The 14,625-nt window shown below is 58.6% G+C and overlaps 2 protein-coding genes across 2 annotated transcripts in view; one reads left to right on the forward strand and one right to left on the reverse strand.

The window, feature by feature from the left end:
• LOC311528578 (E3 ubiquitin-protein ligase TRIM39-like) overlaps nt 1-14,625 on the forward strand; it is a gene marked incomplete at both ends in the record, with an annotated part of 424,825 nt that overhangs the window by 112,012 nt on the left and 298,188 nt on the right. The window lies entirely within an intron of this gene.
• LOC311528094 (uncharacterized protein) overlaps nt 1-14,625 on the reverse strand; it is a 50,426-nt gene that overhangs the window by 25,376 nt on the left and 10,425 nt on the right. The window contains exon 4 of the mRNA XM_084642720.1: nt 12,538-14,324. Within this exon, the coding sequence (XP_084498846.1) occupies nt 12,538-14,324 (1,787 nt within the window). The remainder of the gene's footprint in view (nt 1-12,537; nt 14,325-14,625) is intronic.

Below are 14,625 nucleotides of genomic sequence, written 5' to 3' on the forward strand. Positions count from 1 at the left end.
TAGAGAGAAGAAGCCTGGAGCAGTGGGCCTGGCGCAAGATCTGAGTCCTGAACCAGAGGCTGTGAAACCAAGCCAGGCCATGTATTAAAGCAGATGCTCACAAGTTCACTGCCCAGTACATGAATTTGGCAAAGTTGTTGCTAGTGTACCGGGCACTAGAGATCTACATAACTATAGCCCAGCTCATAGAGATACAGCCCAGGCTAGTACAAGCTGGTTTGATAAATCAATGGAGAGGAATGTTGCGTCCAAGATATCAGGAGGAAGGGGAGGTGACAAACCGCTGTCAGGACACACGTAAGGTGGGGTGTTAGTTGTGTATTCTACATGTTTGTTTCAGTCTATAAATGTCAGGGCACTTTGCCTTAATTCTTTGTTCAGCCGAGGGGGCAGTGGGCAGTCCCGCCACCGACTGAGCCGTTCCTGGCAGCGTCAGGAAGGAGAGGACGTTCCAGCCTTCAGCACTTAGCGACACTGGGTCGTGCTGTCGATGTCTGCGGGACCCGCTATCTGCGCAGAGCTGGGCAGCACACTGAACGAACACACCCAGGGAGCAGTGCTGGGGGGGAGGGCTTGTGGGGGCCATAGCCACCCCTATAAACACAAAGGTCAAAGCAGCCACTGCTTTCCGGCCACCCAGCTCTGAAGGCAGAGGGGAGAGAGCGATGGCTGCGGGCGGTGGGTATGGGGCTGGTATGTACCACCTACTTCAATCCCCCACACAGGGGCTGGGGAGTTTCTGAGAGTGTGGCAAGACTCACCCCTGTGGCACAGCCTAGCAAGGAGGGGAGCTCCTGGTCCGGCCTCCAATTACAGCCCCAGGTGCTCTTTGCATGGGCCAGTCAGCGACTAGCAAATGCACATTTAAACACCCTTCCTGGGACGAAGCCGCTCTGACTTGGATGGCTCAAGCGCAATAGGGAGAGGCGGGGAGTTGCCTTGCACGCCAAGCAGAGGCCAGGGAGCTGTGATAGGCAAGTGGGAGCACCAAGCAGGCACCAGCGAGTGGCGCAGCGTATCTCTTTGGAGCAGTTGGCTGCACTGAGTCTCCCTGAAGTTGGGATGCAGGCTGGGCCGGGCCTCCCTCCCTGCACTGAGCCCTGTAAACATGGCACCGGTGCTGGAGGCTCTCGGGTCACTGCTGGGGACCGGAGCGGGCAGCCACGCCAGGCATGGCTCGGACAGCCCCATTCCCTGCTCTCCCCTAAGCAAGAACGTGTCCAAGCGTGGAGAAGGCAAAGCAGAGGAAGGGGCTCCAGAGAACACCAAAGGAGGGGCCCCAGCCCTTGACCGTTTAAGAAATTAGGGTAACACGTGCCCAGAGTGACCACTCATGGAAGTTGGCAAAAGTGGTCACTTGTAAGAGGTGGCGTCTCGGCAAAGGTGTGCTACTGCCCGCACGGCTGGGGTGGCGTCACGGCGCTCTGGCTTTTGGGGAGGCTGAGCAGCGCCGGAAGCTCCCCGAGGCCTGACCGCGGCTCTGCCCAGCCCCTGCTTGGCCTCCTCGCCACTCCCCTCTCCCCACCACGTCCCTTGGGTCAGCCCAAGGCCCCAGCCCCCTGAGCCCTGTCCCCCAAGGCCCACCCACCCTGCACGTCCCTCCACCCCCTTCCTTGAGACACTACCGTTCGCAGGCCACCGAACCGCAAGACCCCTCTGAGACCCCCACCACCTGCTCCTTGCTGAGTTCCTCCACCCCACTCCCCTGCCCGCTTTGGCGCTTTCTGAGTCCTGTCTCCCTCCTTTCCTCCACCCCTCCCTGTGCCCCCCCTGTCTGCTGCTCACTGAGTCCCTCCTTTCCTCCACCCCTCCCTGTGCCCCCCCTGTCTGCTGCTCACTGAGTCCCTCCTTTCCTCCACCCCTCCCTGTGCCCCCCCGTCTGCTGCTCACTGAGTCCCTCCTTTCCTCCACCCCTCCCTGTGCCCCCCCGTCTGCTGCTCACTGAGTCCCTCCTTTCCTCCACCCCTCCCTGTGCCCCCCCCGTCTGCTGCTCACTGAGTCCCTCCTTTCCTCCACCCCTCCCTGTGCCCCCCCCCGTCTGCTGCTCACTGAGTCCCTCCTTTCCTCCACCCCCAGAACACCACGTTTCCTGCTGCTCACACCCTCCGCCCGAGCCAAGCGCTCCCCTGGCCCGTTCTGGGACTTGAGCAAGTACAAACACTTGGGGGGGGGGATTCGCTGCCCCCAGTTCCCGCTGACTGCCGGCTGCTGCTGACCAGGGACGCTGCTGTCAAATCACTGGAACCCGTTTGCCAGGAAAGCAGAAAACCGCATCTGCCTGCTCGCCGTGCGCTGAAAATGCCTTGCAATAGTCCCGTCTTCATGACCGATTTCATGGCACCGGTGCTGGAGGCCGGAAGCAGTCTGGGGCTTCTCAGAGCAAGGAGAGGTGTGAGGGCCATGGGGAACAGGACAGAGAGGAGCAAGCCGTGGCCGGCAAGGCCTTGGGGAAAAGGCACAGTCAGGGCGGGGCCACAGGGGCAGAAGCCGCGAGGGAGCAGGGTCTCCGGCTGGCGCGGGGCCACGGTCCAGGTGCTGGTGCCACGCCTGTCTCGGGCCCTCCCAACTCCAACCCTTCAAAGGTGGCTGGCTCCGAAGGGAGGTGCGCCCCGTCCAGCGTGACTTGCCCAGTTCGGGGAGGCTTCGCCTCCTCAAGCACTTCAGACCCGCCACCCACTGCCCTCCCGTGGACCCACTGCCCCGCATCCCCATCCCAGCCTGGCCCCTGCATCCCCCTTCACCCCCCTGCCCGGGGCGGATTACTGCACGGGCCGAAGGGCCCTGTGTCTCGGGGCCCCAGCCCCACAGGAGGGCTGGCATTCAGGCCCCGCCCCCTGCTGCCCCCAGCCCTGCTCCCCCTCTTTCTTCTGAGGTCCCACGCCAGGCCGGAAGAGTGCGGGAGCCTGCGTAGAGAATGAGTGAACTCCTCCGCCCCTCACCGGGGAGCCGGCCGAGCCTCCTCCCCTCACCCCCAAACCCCAGCGCGGAGCCGGCCGAGCCCCCCTCCCTTCCCCCCCAGCCCCCCGCGAGGAGCCGGCCGAGCCCCCCACCCTTCCCCCCCCAAACCCCAGTGCGGAGCCAGCTGAGCCCTGTCTCCCTTCCCCCCAAACCTCCGTGCAGGTGGCCGAGCCCCCTCTCTCTTTCCCCCCAGCCCTCCATGTCGAGCTGGCTGAGCCCCCTTGCCCTTCCTTCCCTCAGCCCCACCCAGGCCCCCTGCTGCCCCCCATCCCTTTTTGGCAAAACTGGGTATTCATAAAGTTTTCTCTTGGCAACTGATAATCAGTTGGTAAAAGCAAATGGAACAAATGTCCAGTTTTGTCAAAAAAGTTGGGACCCGAGGCCAAAACAGATTGGATGGCCACCCAAGGCCAGGGGCCCCAACCCTTACCTGGTCTCCACCCCACCCTGGGAGCCAAGGCCAGAGCCAGGAGGAAGAGCCAGGGGTTGTGGTGGGTCCAGAGGTTGCAGTCAGGGGCCAGGAGTGGGGTTGCATTGGGAGTGGGGACAGCCGTATGGCTGGGACACCCCACAGTGTGGGGATCACTGTTCTGGACTGTGGTAAAAGCAATTTGGGGAGCCCAGGCAGTCGTGGGGAGCCCAGGAGCCTCCACCTGCCCTGGGTGGGGAACTGGGGTGCCTGAGAGCAGCTGCTGCCCCATATCACGGTCCAGCTGGCAGTGCCCATGCAGACTGAGAGCAGCATCTGGGGGGAGAGGCGGCGCGGAGGTGGGAAGAGGCGGAGTCAGGGCAGGGCCTGGGGGAAGAGGTGGAGCGGAGGTGGGAAGAGGCGGAGTCAGGGCGGGGCCTGGGGGAAGAGGCGGAGAGGAGGTGGGAAGAGGGGGCGTGAGGAAGAGGCCTGGGGGAGAGGCGGCGTGGAGGTGGGAAGAGGCAGAGTCAGGGCGGGGCCTAGAGGAAGAGGCGGAGTGGAGGTGGGAAGAGGTGGAGTCAGGGCAGGGCCTGGGGGAAGAGGCGGAGTGAAGGTGGGAAAAGGCGGAGTCAGGACGGAGCCTAGGGGGAGAGGCGGAGCGGTGGTGGGAAGAGGCGGAGTCAGAGCAGGGCCTGGAGGAAGAGGCGGAGCGGAGGTGGGAAGAGGCGGAGTCAGGGCGGGGCCTAGGGGGAGAGGTAGAGCGGAGGTGGGAAGAGGTGGAGTCAGGGCAGGGCCTGGGGGAAGAGGCAGAGTGGAGGTGGGAAGAGGCGGAGTAAGGGCGGGGCCTGGGGGAAGAAGCGGAGAGGAGGTGGGAAGAGGCGGAGTCAGGGCAAGGCCTGGGGGAAGAGGCGGAGCGGAGGTGGGAAGAGGCGGCATGAGGAAGAGGCCTAGGGGGAGAGGCGGAGCGGAGGTGGGAAGAGGCGGAGTCAGGGCGGGGCTTAGGGGGAGAGGTAGAGCGGAGGTGGGAAGAGGTGGAGTCAGGGCGGGGCTTAGGGGGAGAGGTAGAGCGGAGGTGGGAAGAGGTGGAGTCAGGGCGGAGCCTAGGGGAAGAGGCGGAGCGGAGGTGGGAAGAGGTGGAGTCAGGGCGGGGCCTAGGGGGAGAGGTAGAGCGGAGGTGGGAAGAGGTGGAGTCAGGGCGGGGCTTAGGGGGAGAGGCGGAGCGGAGGTGGGAAGAGGTGGAGTCAGGGCGGGGCTTAGGGGGAGAGGTAGAGCGGAGGTAGGAAGAGGTGGAGTCAGGGCGGGGCTTAGGGGGAGAGGCGGAGCGGAGGTGGGAAGAGGCGGAGTCAGGTCGGGGCCTAGGGGGAGAGACGGAGCGGTGGTGGGAAGAGGCGGAGTCAGGGCAGGGCCTGGGGGAAGAGGCGGAGCGGAGGTGGGAAGAGGCGGCATGAGGAAGAGGCCTAGGGGGAGAGGCAGAGCGGAGGTGGGAAGAGGCGGAGTCAGGGCGGGGCCTGGGGGAAGAGGCGGAGCGGAGGTGGGAAGAGGTGGAGTCAGGGCGGGGCTTAGGGGGAGAGGCGGAGCAGAGGTGGGAAGAGGCGGAGTCAGGTCGGGGCCTAGGGGGAGAGACGGAGCGGTGGTGGGAAGAGGCGGAGTCAGGGCAGGGCCTGGGGGAAGAGGCGGAGCGGAGGTGGGAAGAGGCGGCATGAGGAAGAGGCCTAGGGGGAGAGGCAGAGCGGAGGTGGGAAGAGGCGGAGTCAGGGCGGGGCCTGGGGGAAGAGGCGGAGCGGAGGTGGGAAGAGGCGGCATGAGGAAGAGGCCTAGGGGGAGAGGCAGAGCGGAGGTGGGAAGAGGCGGAGTCAGGGTGGGGCCTAGGGGGAGAGGCAGAGCGGAGGTGGGAAGAGGCGGAGTCAGGGCGGGGCCTAGGGGAAGAGGCGGAGCGGAGGTGGGAAGAGGTGGAGTCAGGGCGGGGCCTAGGGGGAGAGGTAGAGCGGAGGTGGGAAGAGGTGGAGTCAGGGCGGGGCTTAGGGGGAGAGGCGGAGCGGAGGTGGGAAGAGGTGGAGTCAGGGCGGGGCTTAGGGGGAGAGGCAGAGCGGAGGTAGGAAGAGGCGGAGTCAGGTCGGGGCCTAGGGGGAGAGACGGAGCGGTGGTGGGAAGAGGCGGAGTCAGGGCAGGGCCTGGGGGAAGAGGCGGAGCGGAGGTGGGAAGAGGCAGTGTGAGGAAGAAGCCTAGGGGGAGAGGCGGAGCGGAGGTGGGAAGAGGCGGAGTCAGGGCGGGGCCTAGGGGAAGAGGCAGAGCGGTGGTGGGAAGAGGCGGAGCAGTGGTGGGAAGAGGCGGAGTCAGGGCGGGGCCTGGGGGAAGGAGTGGAGGTGGAGTCAGGGCAGAGCGGTGGTGGGAAGAGGTGGAGTGAGGACGGGGCCTGGGGGAAGAGGCGGAGTGGAGGTGGGAAGAGGTGGAGTCAGGGCGGGGCCTAGGGGAAGAGGCGGAGCGGAGGTGGGAAGAGGTGGAGTCAGGGCGGGGCCTAGGGGAAGAGGCGGAGCGGAGGTGGGAAGAGGTGGAGTCAGGGTGGGGCCTGGGGGAAGGAGTGGAGGTGGAGTCAGGGCAGAGCGGTGGTGGGAAGAGGTGGAGTCAGGGCGGGGCCTAGGGGAAGAGGCGGAGTGGAGGTGGGAAGAGGTGGAGTCAGGGCGGGGCCTAGGGAAGAGGCGGAGCGAGGTGGGAAGAGGTGGAGTCAGGGCGGGGCCTAGGCGAAGAGGCAGAGCGAGGTGGGAAGAGGTGGAGTCAGGGTGGGGCCTGGGGGAAGGAGTGGAGTTGGAGTCAGGGCGGAGCGGTGGTGGGAAGAGGTGGAGTGAGGCCGGGGCCTGGGGGAAGAGGCGGAGCGGAGGTGGGAAGAGGTGGAGTCAGGGTGGGGCCTGGGGGAAGGAGTGGAGGTGGAGTCAGGGCAGAGTGGTGGTGGGAAGAGGCGGAATCAGGGCGGGGCCTAGGGGAAGAGGCGGAGCGGAGGTGGGAAGAGGCGGAGTCAGGGCGGGGCCTAGGGGAAGAGGCGGAGCGGAGGTGGGAAGAGGTGGAGTCAGGGCGAGGCCTGGGGGAAGAGGCGGAGCGGAGGTGGGAAGAGGCGGAGTCAGGGCGGGGTCCGGTGGAAGAGGTGGAGCGGAGGTGGGAAGAGGTGGAGTCAGGGCGGGGCCTGGAGGAAGAGGCGGAGCGGAGGTGGGAAGAGGTGGAGTCAGGGCAGGGCCTGGGGGAAGAGGCAGAGCGGAGGTGGGAAGAGGCGGAGTCAGGGCGGGGCCTAGGGGAAGAGGCGGACCAGAGGTGGGAAGAGGCGGAGTCAGGGCGAGGTCCGGTGGAAGAGGCGGAGCGGAGGTGGGAAGAGGTGGAGTCAGGGCGGGGCCTAGGGGAAGAGGCGGAGCGGAGGTGGGAAGAGGTGGAGTGAGGCCGGGGTCCGGTGGAAGAGGCAGAGCGGAGGTGGGAAGAGGCGGAGTCAGGGCGGGGTCCGGTGGAAGAGGCGGAGCAGAGGTGGGAAGAGGTGGAGTCAGGGCGGGGCCTAGGGGAAGAGGTGGAGCGGAGGTGGGAAGAGGCGGAGTCAGGGCGGGGTCCGGTGGAAGAGGCGGAGCGGAGGTGGGAAGAGGTGGAGTCAGGGCGGGGCCTGGAGGAAGAGGCGGAGCGGAGGTGGGAAGAGGTGGAGTCAGGGCAGGGCCTGGGGGAAGAGGCAGAGCGGAGGTGGGAAGAGGCGGAGTCAGGGCGGGGCCTAGGGGAAGAGGCGGACCGGAGGTGGGAAGAAGCGGAGTGAGGCCGGGGTCCGGTGGAAGAGGCAGAGCGGAGGTGGGAAGAGGCGGAGTCAGGGGGGGCCTAGGGGAAGAGGCGGAGCGGAGGTGGGAAGAGGCGGAGTGAGGCCAGGGTCCGGTGGAAGAGGCGGAGCAGAGGTGGGAAGAGGCGGAGTCAGGGCGGGGTCCGGTGGAAGAGGCGGAGCGGAGGTGGGAAGAGGCGGAGTCAGGGGGGGGCCTAGGGGAAGAGGCGGAGTCAGGGGGGGGCCTAGGGGAAGAGGCGGAGCGGAGGTGGGAAGAGGCGGAGTGAGGCCAGGGTCCGGTGGAAGAGGCGGAGCGGAGGTGGGAAGAGGCGGAGTCAGGGGGGGGCCTAGGGGAAGAGGCGGAGCGGAGGTGGGAAGAGGCGGAGTGAGGCCAGGGTCCGGTGGAAGAGGCAGAGCGGAGGTGGGAAGAGGCGGAGTCAGGGCGGGGTCCGGTGGAAGAGGCGGAGCAGAGGTGGGAAGAGGTGAAGTCAGGGCGGGGCCTAGGGGAAGAGGCGGAGCGGAGGTGGGAAGAAGCGGAGTGAGGCCGGGGTCCGGTGGAAGAGGCAGAGCGCTGGTGGGAGTTGGGGAGTGAAGAGGCGGAGTGAAGAGGGCGGGGCCTGGGGGAAGAGACAATTTACCCCGCCCCAGGGCCCACCCCACCCCTCCTCTTCCTGCTCCACCCCTGCCCCCCATTCTTCTCCTTCCCCGCCCCCATTCCACCACTTCCTGCAAGGCCCTGTTCCACCTCTTTCTGCCCCTGCTCCACTCCACCCCCCGCCACCCCTTCCCCCAAACTCCTGCCCTCTCCACTCCCGAGCAGAGTTAGGCAACAGTTAAGTGTGTGTGTTTTAGGATTGTTGGCATCTACGAGTCAGATTCAGGTATCTAAAGTGAAATTAGCAGCTGGGCATCTAAATCTTTTTGTGCATCTAGCCCCTAACGCCTAACCTGCTTTGCCAACCCCTATCTGCACCCTCAGGTGCCTAATACCTTAAAAATCTAACCCAAAGTCATTTTTTAAACAATACTTTTGAAAGACTTACTGAAAATCTAATGGGATTTAAACATCAGTTTAATATAATCTGGGTCCCCAAGCACTCAAATACCTTAATCAGAACCATACGGGGCTTTAAAGGGTATCACTCCATGGCAGGGTCTGACAGTCAGTGCAGAATGTCTGATCAGACCCATCGTTAATGATTATTGATAAGCCAGAAAGAGATTAACTTTACTCAGAAAATGTGTTCCGTGCTCTAGGGGTAAGAGCTGTAATTCTGGGGAAGAACAATCTGTGTTTCATACATAACAGAAGTTGAATTCCTGCTTCAAGGGCAGAGCCTCGGTCTCTCAGCCACCGGGAGATGCTGCCCCCTCCCCTCATCATTCCCCCTGGGGCGTCACTCGTAGCCCGTTAGATTTCAGGGTCGCTCCTGACACTTGCAAAATCCTTGCGTTGGCTGTTCTGCGTATTTAGACTCTAAGCTCTTTCCCTTAGGAGCTGTCTCTCATGATGTGTAGATACAGCACCTAGCACAACACAGCCTTAGTCTTCTGTAGAGCCTCTAGCTGCTGCTGTGTTACAAATTATCATGGTATTAACTGAGACAAAATTATTTTGAAACCAGACAAGAAGGAATTTGAGGAAAGTTTTGCTTTGAGGACCAGGCCGAGTTTCAACAGGGAGAAAGAACAGGAGGACTTGTGGCACCTTAGAGACTAACCAATTTATTTGAGCGTGAGCTTTCGTGAGCTACAGCTCCCTTCATCGGATGCATTCTCCCAAACCCACACATCTAACCTCCCCGTCCTGCCAAACCTTAATCACATGCTTAATTGTACCACTGCCCATAGCCCCAGTGCTTTAAACGGGTCTGAGCTAGAATGGCCAGTGGGAAGGCTGTGCGAGCCGGGGTTTGGGGATGAAACCAGCTCAGAGCAGAACCACTGTAGCCATATTCTCCGTATAGAAATCGGTCAGTATACAGCCTGTAACTGAGTCTATGACAAGGCAGAGCTGAGACTGTACGAGTGACCTCACTGTGCATTTCCGTAGCAGACCAGGCTCGCTCTGCATTTCCTGGTAACCTCCCCTCCGAATCCGGTGGGTAGTTAATGGAAAACAAGGACACACTGTGAGAAACTAAATTCTAGTTTATTATGACCGAGGAGAAACAGACTCCTGTCCCCCAGCCCAGCTCAGCACGGGACTTTGCATCCCAGCCCAGCACACGGCTGCGCCCAAATCCCCCACGCACCCGCAACAGAGCAACATTTACCGACTGGTGGAAAAGGGCAGAGAATCCAGGAGAGATGCTGGGACCAGTCACAAAGCAAACACTCCGAGGGCAGGGAATCCATGAAGCAGAGGTTAGACGGATGCAGTGTGGGGTTTATGGGGGGCAGAGAGAGCTGCTGTCATCCCCACACTGGTAGATGGGGAGGGGCGATGAGCTGGGCTGTCAGGCTCCTCATCTACCTCTGGCCTCAATGATGGGGGTCAATCTGGCTTCAACATGGGCCCAGGCCTGTTGGTTTCCCCAGCTTCTTTCTTGTCTCAGGAGATGCTGCCCCCTCCCCGATCATTCATCTCGGGGCATCATTTGTAGCCTTTAGATTTGAGGGATGGCCTCACCCAGCACTCACAGGGCAGTTCCTGTCTCTCTCTGGCATTGGTGCAGCAAGTTCACAGTCCTCAGCCTCCACTCTCTGGATGTCAAGAGAAAAATCTGCAGTTTCCCAACTCTGTTTCCCTGCCCTCTCCCGGTGCATCTCACATCTCTGCAGGGATCAGGCAGTAAATCCATGTCCCGCTTGGTCTCGGCCTCTCGGAGTGTGAATCTAGCACTCACCCTCAGTGTTCCTGCTGACAGATATTGAGACTTTTCATTGTTCAAACACACAAAAATCTTATGACAATGGGAAAGAATGGTTAAAATAAAACAAAGAAAGGACTCTTCTGGCAATTGATCCTTTGTCTCATAAAGTCCTCAATAAACCTGCTACATCCTGTCAAAGTAAACGAATATCCAGATATGTGACCAAACGGCCTTCAGGAAGAGACAGAAACCAACACGACAAGGTGCACTACAAAATACTTGCAGGTTCATAAAGTGAAATCCCACAGAACTCTAAACTCCCCAAAGAAGGAAACCCAGTTTATTCACTTTCTTCTGAACTGGCTAAACCTGCTGTACTCAGCACCTCCTCATTATTTTGTTGGGTCATTTACAAAAGTTTTAACATCGTCCTAATGCAAAAATAACAATAAAAAAACCCAGACCCCAAACCTGAACATCTACCAAGCCCAGAAGCTACTTTAACAATAGATGAGGGATTGGCAACCTTTGGCTCCCAGCCTGCCAGGGTAAGCCGCTGGCGGGCCGCGAGACGCTTTGTTTACCTGAGTGCCCACTGGCAGAGCCGCTCGCAGCTCCCAGTGGCTGCGGTTCACCGTTCCCGGCCAGTGGGGGCTGCAGGAAGCGCGGCCAGCATGTCTCTCGGCCCGCGCTTACTATGACGGACCAGGAGCCAAAGATTGCTGACCTCTGCAATAGATGAAAGCGGGGATTTTAGCTCAGAAAGATCAGCCAGAGGTTTGGGGTTCATTTGAATTCCCCCTCCAGGTCGGGGACACTTTCATCTCTAGCCCTAAGGAGTCTGAGTCAGGATCAAAGAAATCAGAGTGTGATTCCTAAGCACGGAGAGCACAGAACATCGTGGTAAGTGCCATGCTGGGAGGACAGTGCACTCCTACAGTGGCGTGCACACGCGTGCGGGGCACTTCCTGAGCTGGGTCTCACGGTGCAGACCTAATCTCCGCGTCTGTGTCTGTCTGCAGCAGGATGTGGCCCTTCCTGTAAGTGTGACAGAGCAGGCTGGAGAGCCTGGCTTGGCAGGGCAGGGGCCCTGGCTGAATGGGCAGGCTCAGTGGAACCCCAGTACCTCAGGTGGCATACCCAGACCGGCAGGGCAACCCGTCGGAGGGCTGATCGGGGCTGCTCCTCCTCTGCCTGGGGCTAGCTTAGACCAGGCAAAGCCAGAGGGTCACTGATCAGCTTAGGGTCAGCTGCTGCCAGAACCTGCCCCCAGAGACGGGCAGATGGATACAGTTAGCATATAAGCCTGTTCGTCAGCCTGAGACAGAATTTGGGGGTTGACTTTTTGATACTCTTACATTTTATACTAGTGTGTGCGCGCAAAGGACAAGGAGCCCGTGTTTTACATTTGCCCACAAGCAGACGGGGTGAAAAGAGAGAAGAGCTGGGACTAAAGTGTCACTGGGCATAGCTGGGATGGAATATGTGAGCGCACACCCGACAACTGCCTCAACTCTTTCTCTCAAAGCAAGGTCAAGCAACAAGTCAGGAGGGGAAAGGAGGGATGGGGGAGGGGTAAAAGACTAAAAGACCAAAGAAATACCTGTCCCTAACTGGAGAACAGCCTCACTCCTCCCATGGGGTACAAAAGAGGGGACATGAAGACCCCAACTCATGACCCTCGAGAACAAAACGCAACCATAAGTTGTAAGGGATATGACTAGGGGCGTGCACTGCAGATCTATTTGGGCCTGCTAAGAAGGAGGAAGGGGAAGGGGAATGGTAATTGGGGAATGGGAAACTGGGGGACTGGGAACAGGGAATGGAAAATGAGAATGGGGAATTGGGACACAGGCAAAGCTCTGCGGCGTCAGGGCCGGAAAGGGGGGGACGCGGGGTAAAGGCTCTATCGGCGTATAGGGATAAGCCTGACTGGTGTGAAGGGTGCAAAATATGCTTGCTTGGAAACTAACCCCAATAAACATTGAATTGTCTGCCCTTCGGCCTTCTGGTCTGCTCTCTGTCTGTGAGACAAGAACCAGGGAGGCAGGTGAAGGGAAAAGCCCTCTAACAGATACCTGGGAGCCAAATGCCACCAATGCCTGTGGGAATTAGGAAATGGAGTTTTTACTATGGCCAGCTCTAGTCAGGGCACTGAGGGAATTTCTCTCCTGTGTGGAGGAGTCTCTGATGTTCAGTGTGGTGTTACCTCCAACAGAAGCATTTTCCATGCTAAGGACACATAAAAGGGCTCTTCTCTATGTGGATTTACTGAGGCTTGATGCCGTGTGAGCACCAGATAAAGCTTCCCCCACATTCAAGCTCCTTCTTCTGTGAATTATGCGATGAGGAATAATGTGTGAGCTCAGACTGAATCTCTTCTTGCAGTTATTGAAGCTTTTCCCATAATCCAAGCATTTATGGGTTCTCTCTCTTGTGTGGGTTGTCTGATGTGAAGCAAGGTTTGATCTTCAAATGAAAATTTTTCCACAGTTGAGGCATTTATAGATTCTGTCCCATGTGAATTCTTCAATTTTTATGAAGTTATGAGCGGGGACTGAAACTTTTCCAATCATCTAAGCATTTATGGGGTTTTTCTCTTGTGTGGATTGTCGAATAAGGTGTGAGTGCTGACAGAAGCCTTCCTCACAGTGGAGGCATTTATGGGGTTTCTCTCCTATGTGGGTTTTCTGATGTACAATAAGGGCAGATGGTGCATTGAAGCTTTTCCCACAGACCAAGCATTTACAGGGTTTCTCTCCCGTGTGCAGTCTCCGATGGGCAGTAAGATTTGAGCTCTGACTGAAGCTTTTCCCACAGTCCAAGCATTTATAGGGTTTCTCCCCTGTGTGGGTCCTCTGATGTGTAATGAGGGCTGATGGTGCACTGAAACTTGTCCCACACTCAAGGCATTTATAGGGTTTCTCTCCCGTGTGAGTTCTCTGATGTGTAATGAGGGCTGACGGTGCATTGCAACTTTTCCCACACTCAAGACATTTATGTGGTCCCTCTCCTGTGTGGATCCTCCCATGGCTAGTAAGATGTGAGCGCTGACTGAAACTTTTCTCACAGTATAAGCATTTATAGGGTTTCTCTCCCGTGTGAGTTCTCTGATGTGTAATGAGGGCTGATGGTGCATTGCAACTTTTCCCACACTCAAGGCATTTATATGGTCCCTCTCCCGTGTGGATTCTGCCATGGCTAATAAGGCCTGAGTGTTGACTGAAACTTTTCTCACAGTACAAGCATTTATAGGGTTTCTCCCCTGTGTGGATCCTCTGATGTGCAGTAAGGGCTGATGGGCCGCTGAAACTTTTCCCACAGTACAAGCATTTATGTGTTCCCTCTCCTGTGTGGATTCTCCCATGGCTATTAAGATGTGAACGCTGGCTGAAACTTTTCCCACAGTCCAGGCATGTATAGGGTCTCTCTCCTGTGTGGATTCTCCTATGGTTTATCAGTCTTGAGTGCAGACTGAAGCTTTTCCCACAATCCAAGCATTTATAGGGTTTCTCCCCCGTGTGAGTTCTCTGATGCACAATAAGGGCCGATGATACACTGAAACCTTTCCCACATGCAAGGCATTTATAGGGTTTCTCTCCTGTATGAATTCTCCTATGGCTAATAAGGCTTGAGCTCTGACTGAAGCTTTTCCCACACTCCAAGCACTTATAGGGTTTCTCTCCTGTGTGGATCCTCTGATGTGCAGTAAGGGCTGACGGTCCGCTGAAACTTTTCCCACAGTATAAGCATTTATGTGGGCCGTCTCCTGTGTGGATTCTCCCATGGCTTGTAAGATGTGAGCGCTGACTGAAAGTTTTCCCACAGTGCAGGCATTTAAATGGTCTCTCTCCTGTGTGGGTTCTCTGATGTATAATAAGGACTGATGATGTACTGAAACTTTTCCCACATTCAAGGCATTTGTATGGTCCCTCTCCCGTGTGGGTTCTCCCATGGCTAATAAGGCCTGAGCACTGACTGAAGCTTTTCCCACACTCAAGGCATTTATACGGTTTCTCTCCCGTGTGCAGTCTCCGATGGGTAGTAAGGTTTGAGATCCAGCTGAAGCTTTTTCCACAGTCCAAGCATTTATAGGGTTTCTTTTCCCTGGGATTTGACTGTGGGGCTGTGGTTTCTTTGGAATCCTTGTCTCCTCCCTCACATTCAAAGGATTCGTGCACTTGCTTTCTTGGATGGTTTCCCAGCTTCCTCTCTGACCTGTCCCAATTACTCCAGACTTTTCTCTGTTCCAAGCACTGGGGAAAATTCCCATCTGCTCTTCTCAAAAAGTTTCCCTGCAGCTCCACTTGCTCAGGACCTTCCTGTTGTGGATTCCCCTCCTCGTTCTCACTTGTCTCGTCACCATCTGGGGGAGAGAGAGAATCCAGGCACGAGTCAGTGCCTGGGCTGGCAGAAAGGACACAAAGGGGAGTAGCAAAGAGGGAAAACACAACACAGTAACAGTGGGGGAGACTGAGAAATTGGATGCTGCCTCCACATCCCATCCAAACACTCCCAGGGAAGTGAAGTCAGGGAGAAAACTCCTGACAGCGAACAGGCTGGGTGGGAAGCCATGAGCGATACCTGCCATGAGATGACACCTGCCGACCAGAGCCTGACCTGGGTGAGATGAGGCAGAACTGAGGGGGGCTCACACAAGATTTTTG

This window comes from Lepidochelys olivacea (genome assembly GCF_965140295.1).
Source record: "Lepidochelys olivacea isolate rLepOli2 genome assembly, chromosome: 11".
Taxonomy (NCBI): domain Eukaryota; kingdom Metazoa; phylum Chordata; order Testudines; family Cheloniidae; genus Lepidochelys; species Lepidochelys olivacea.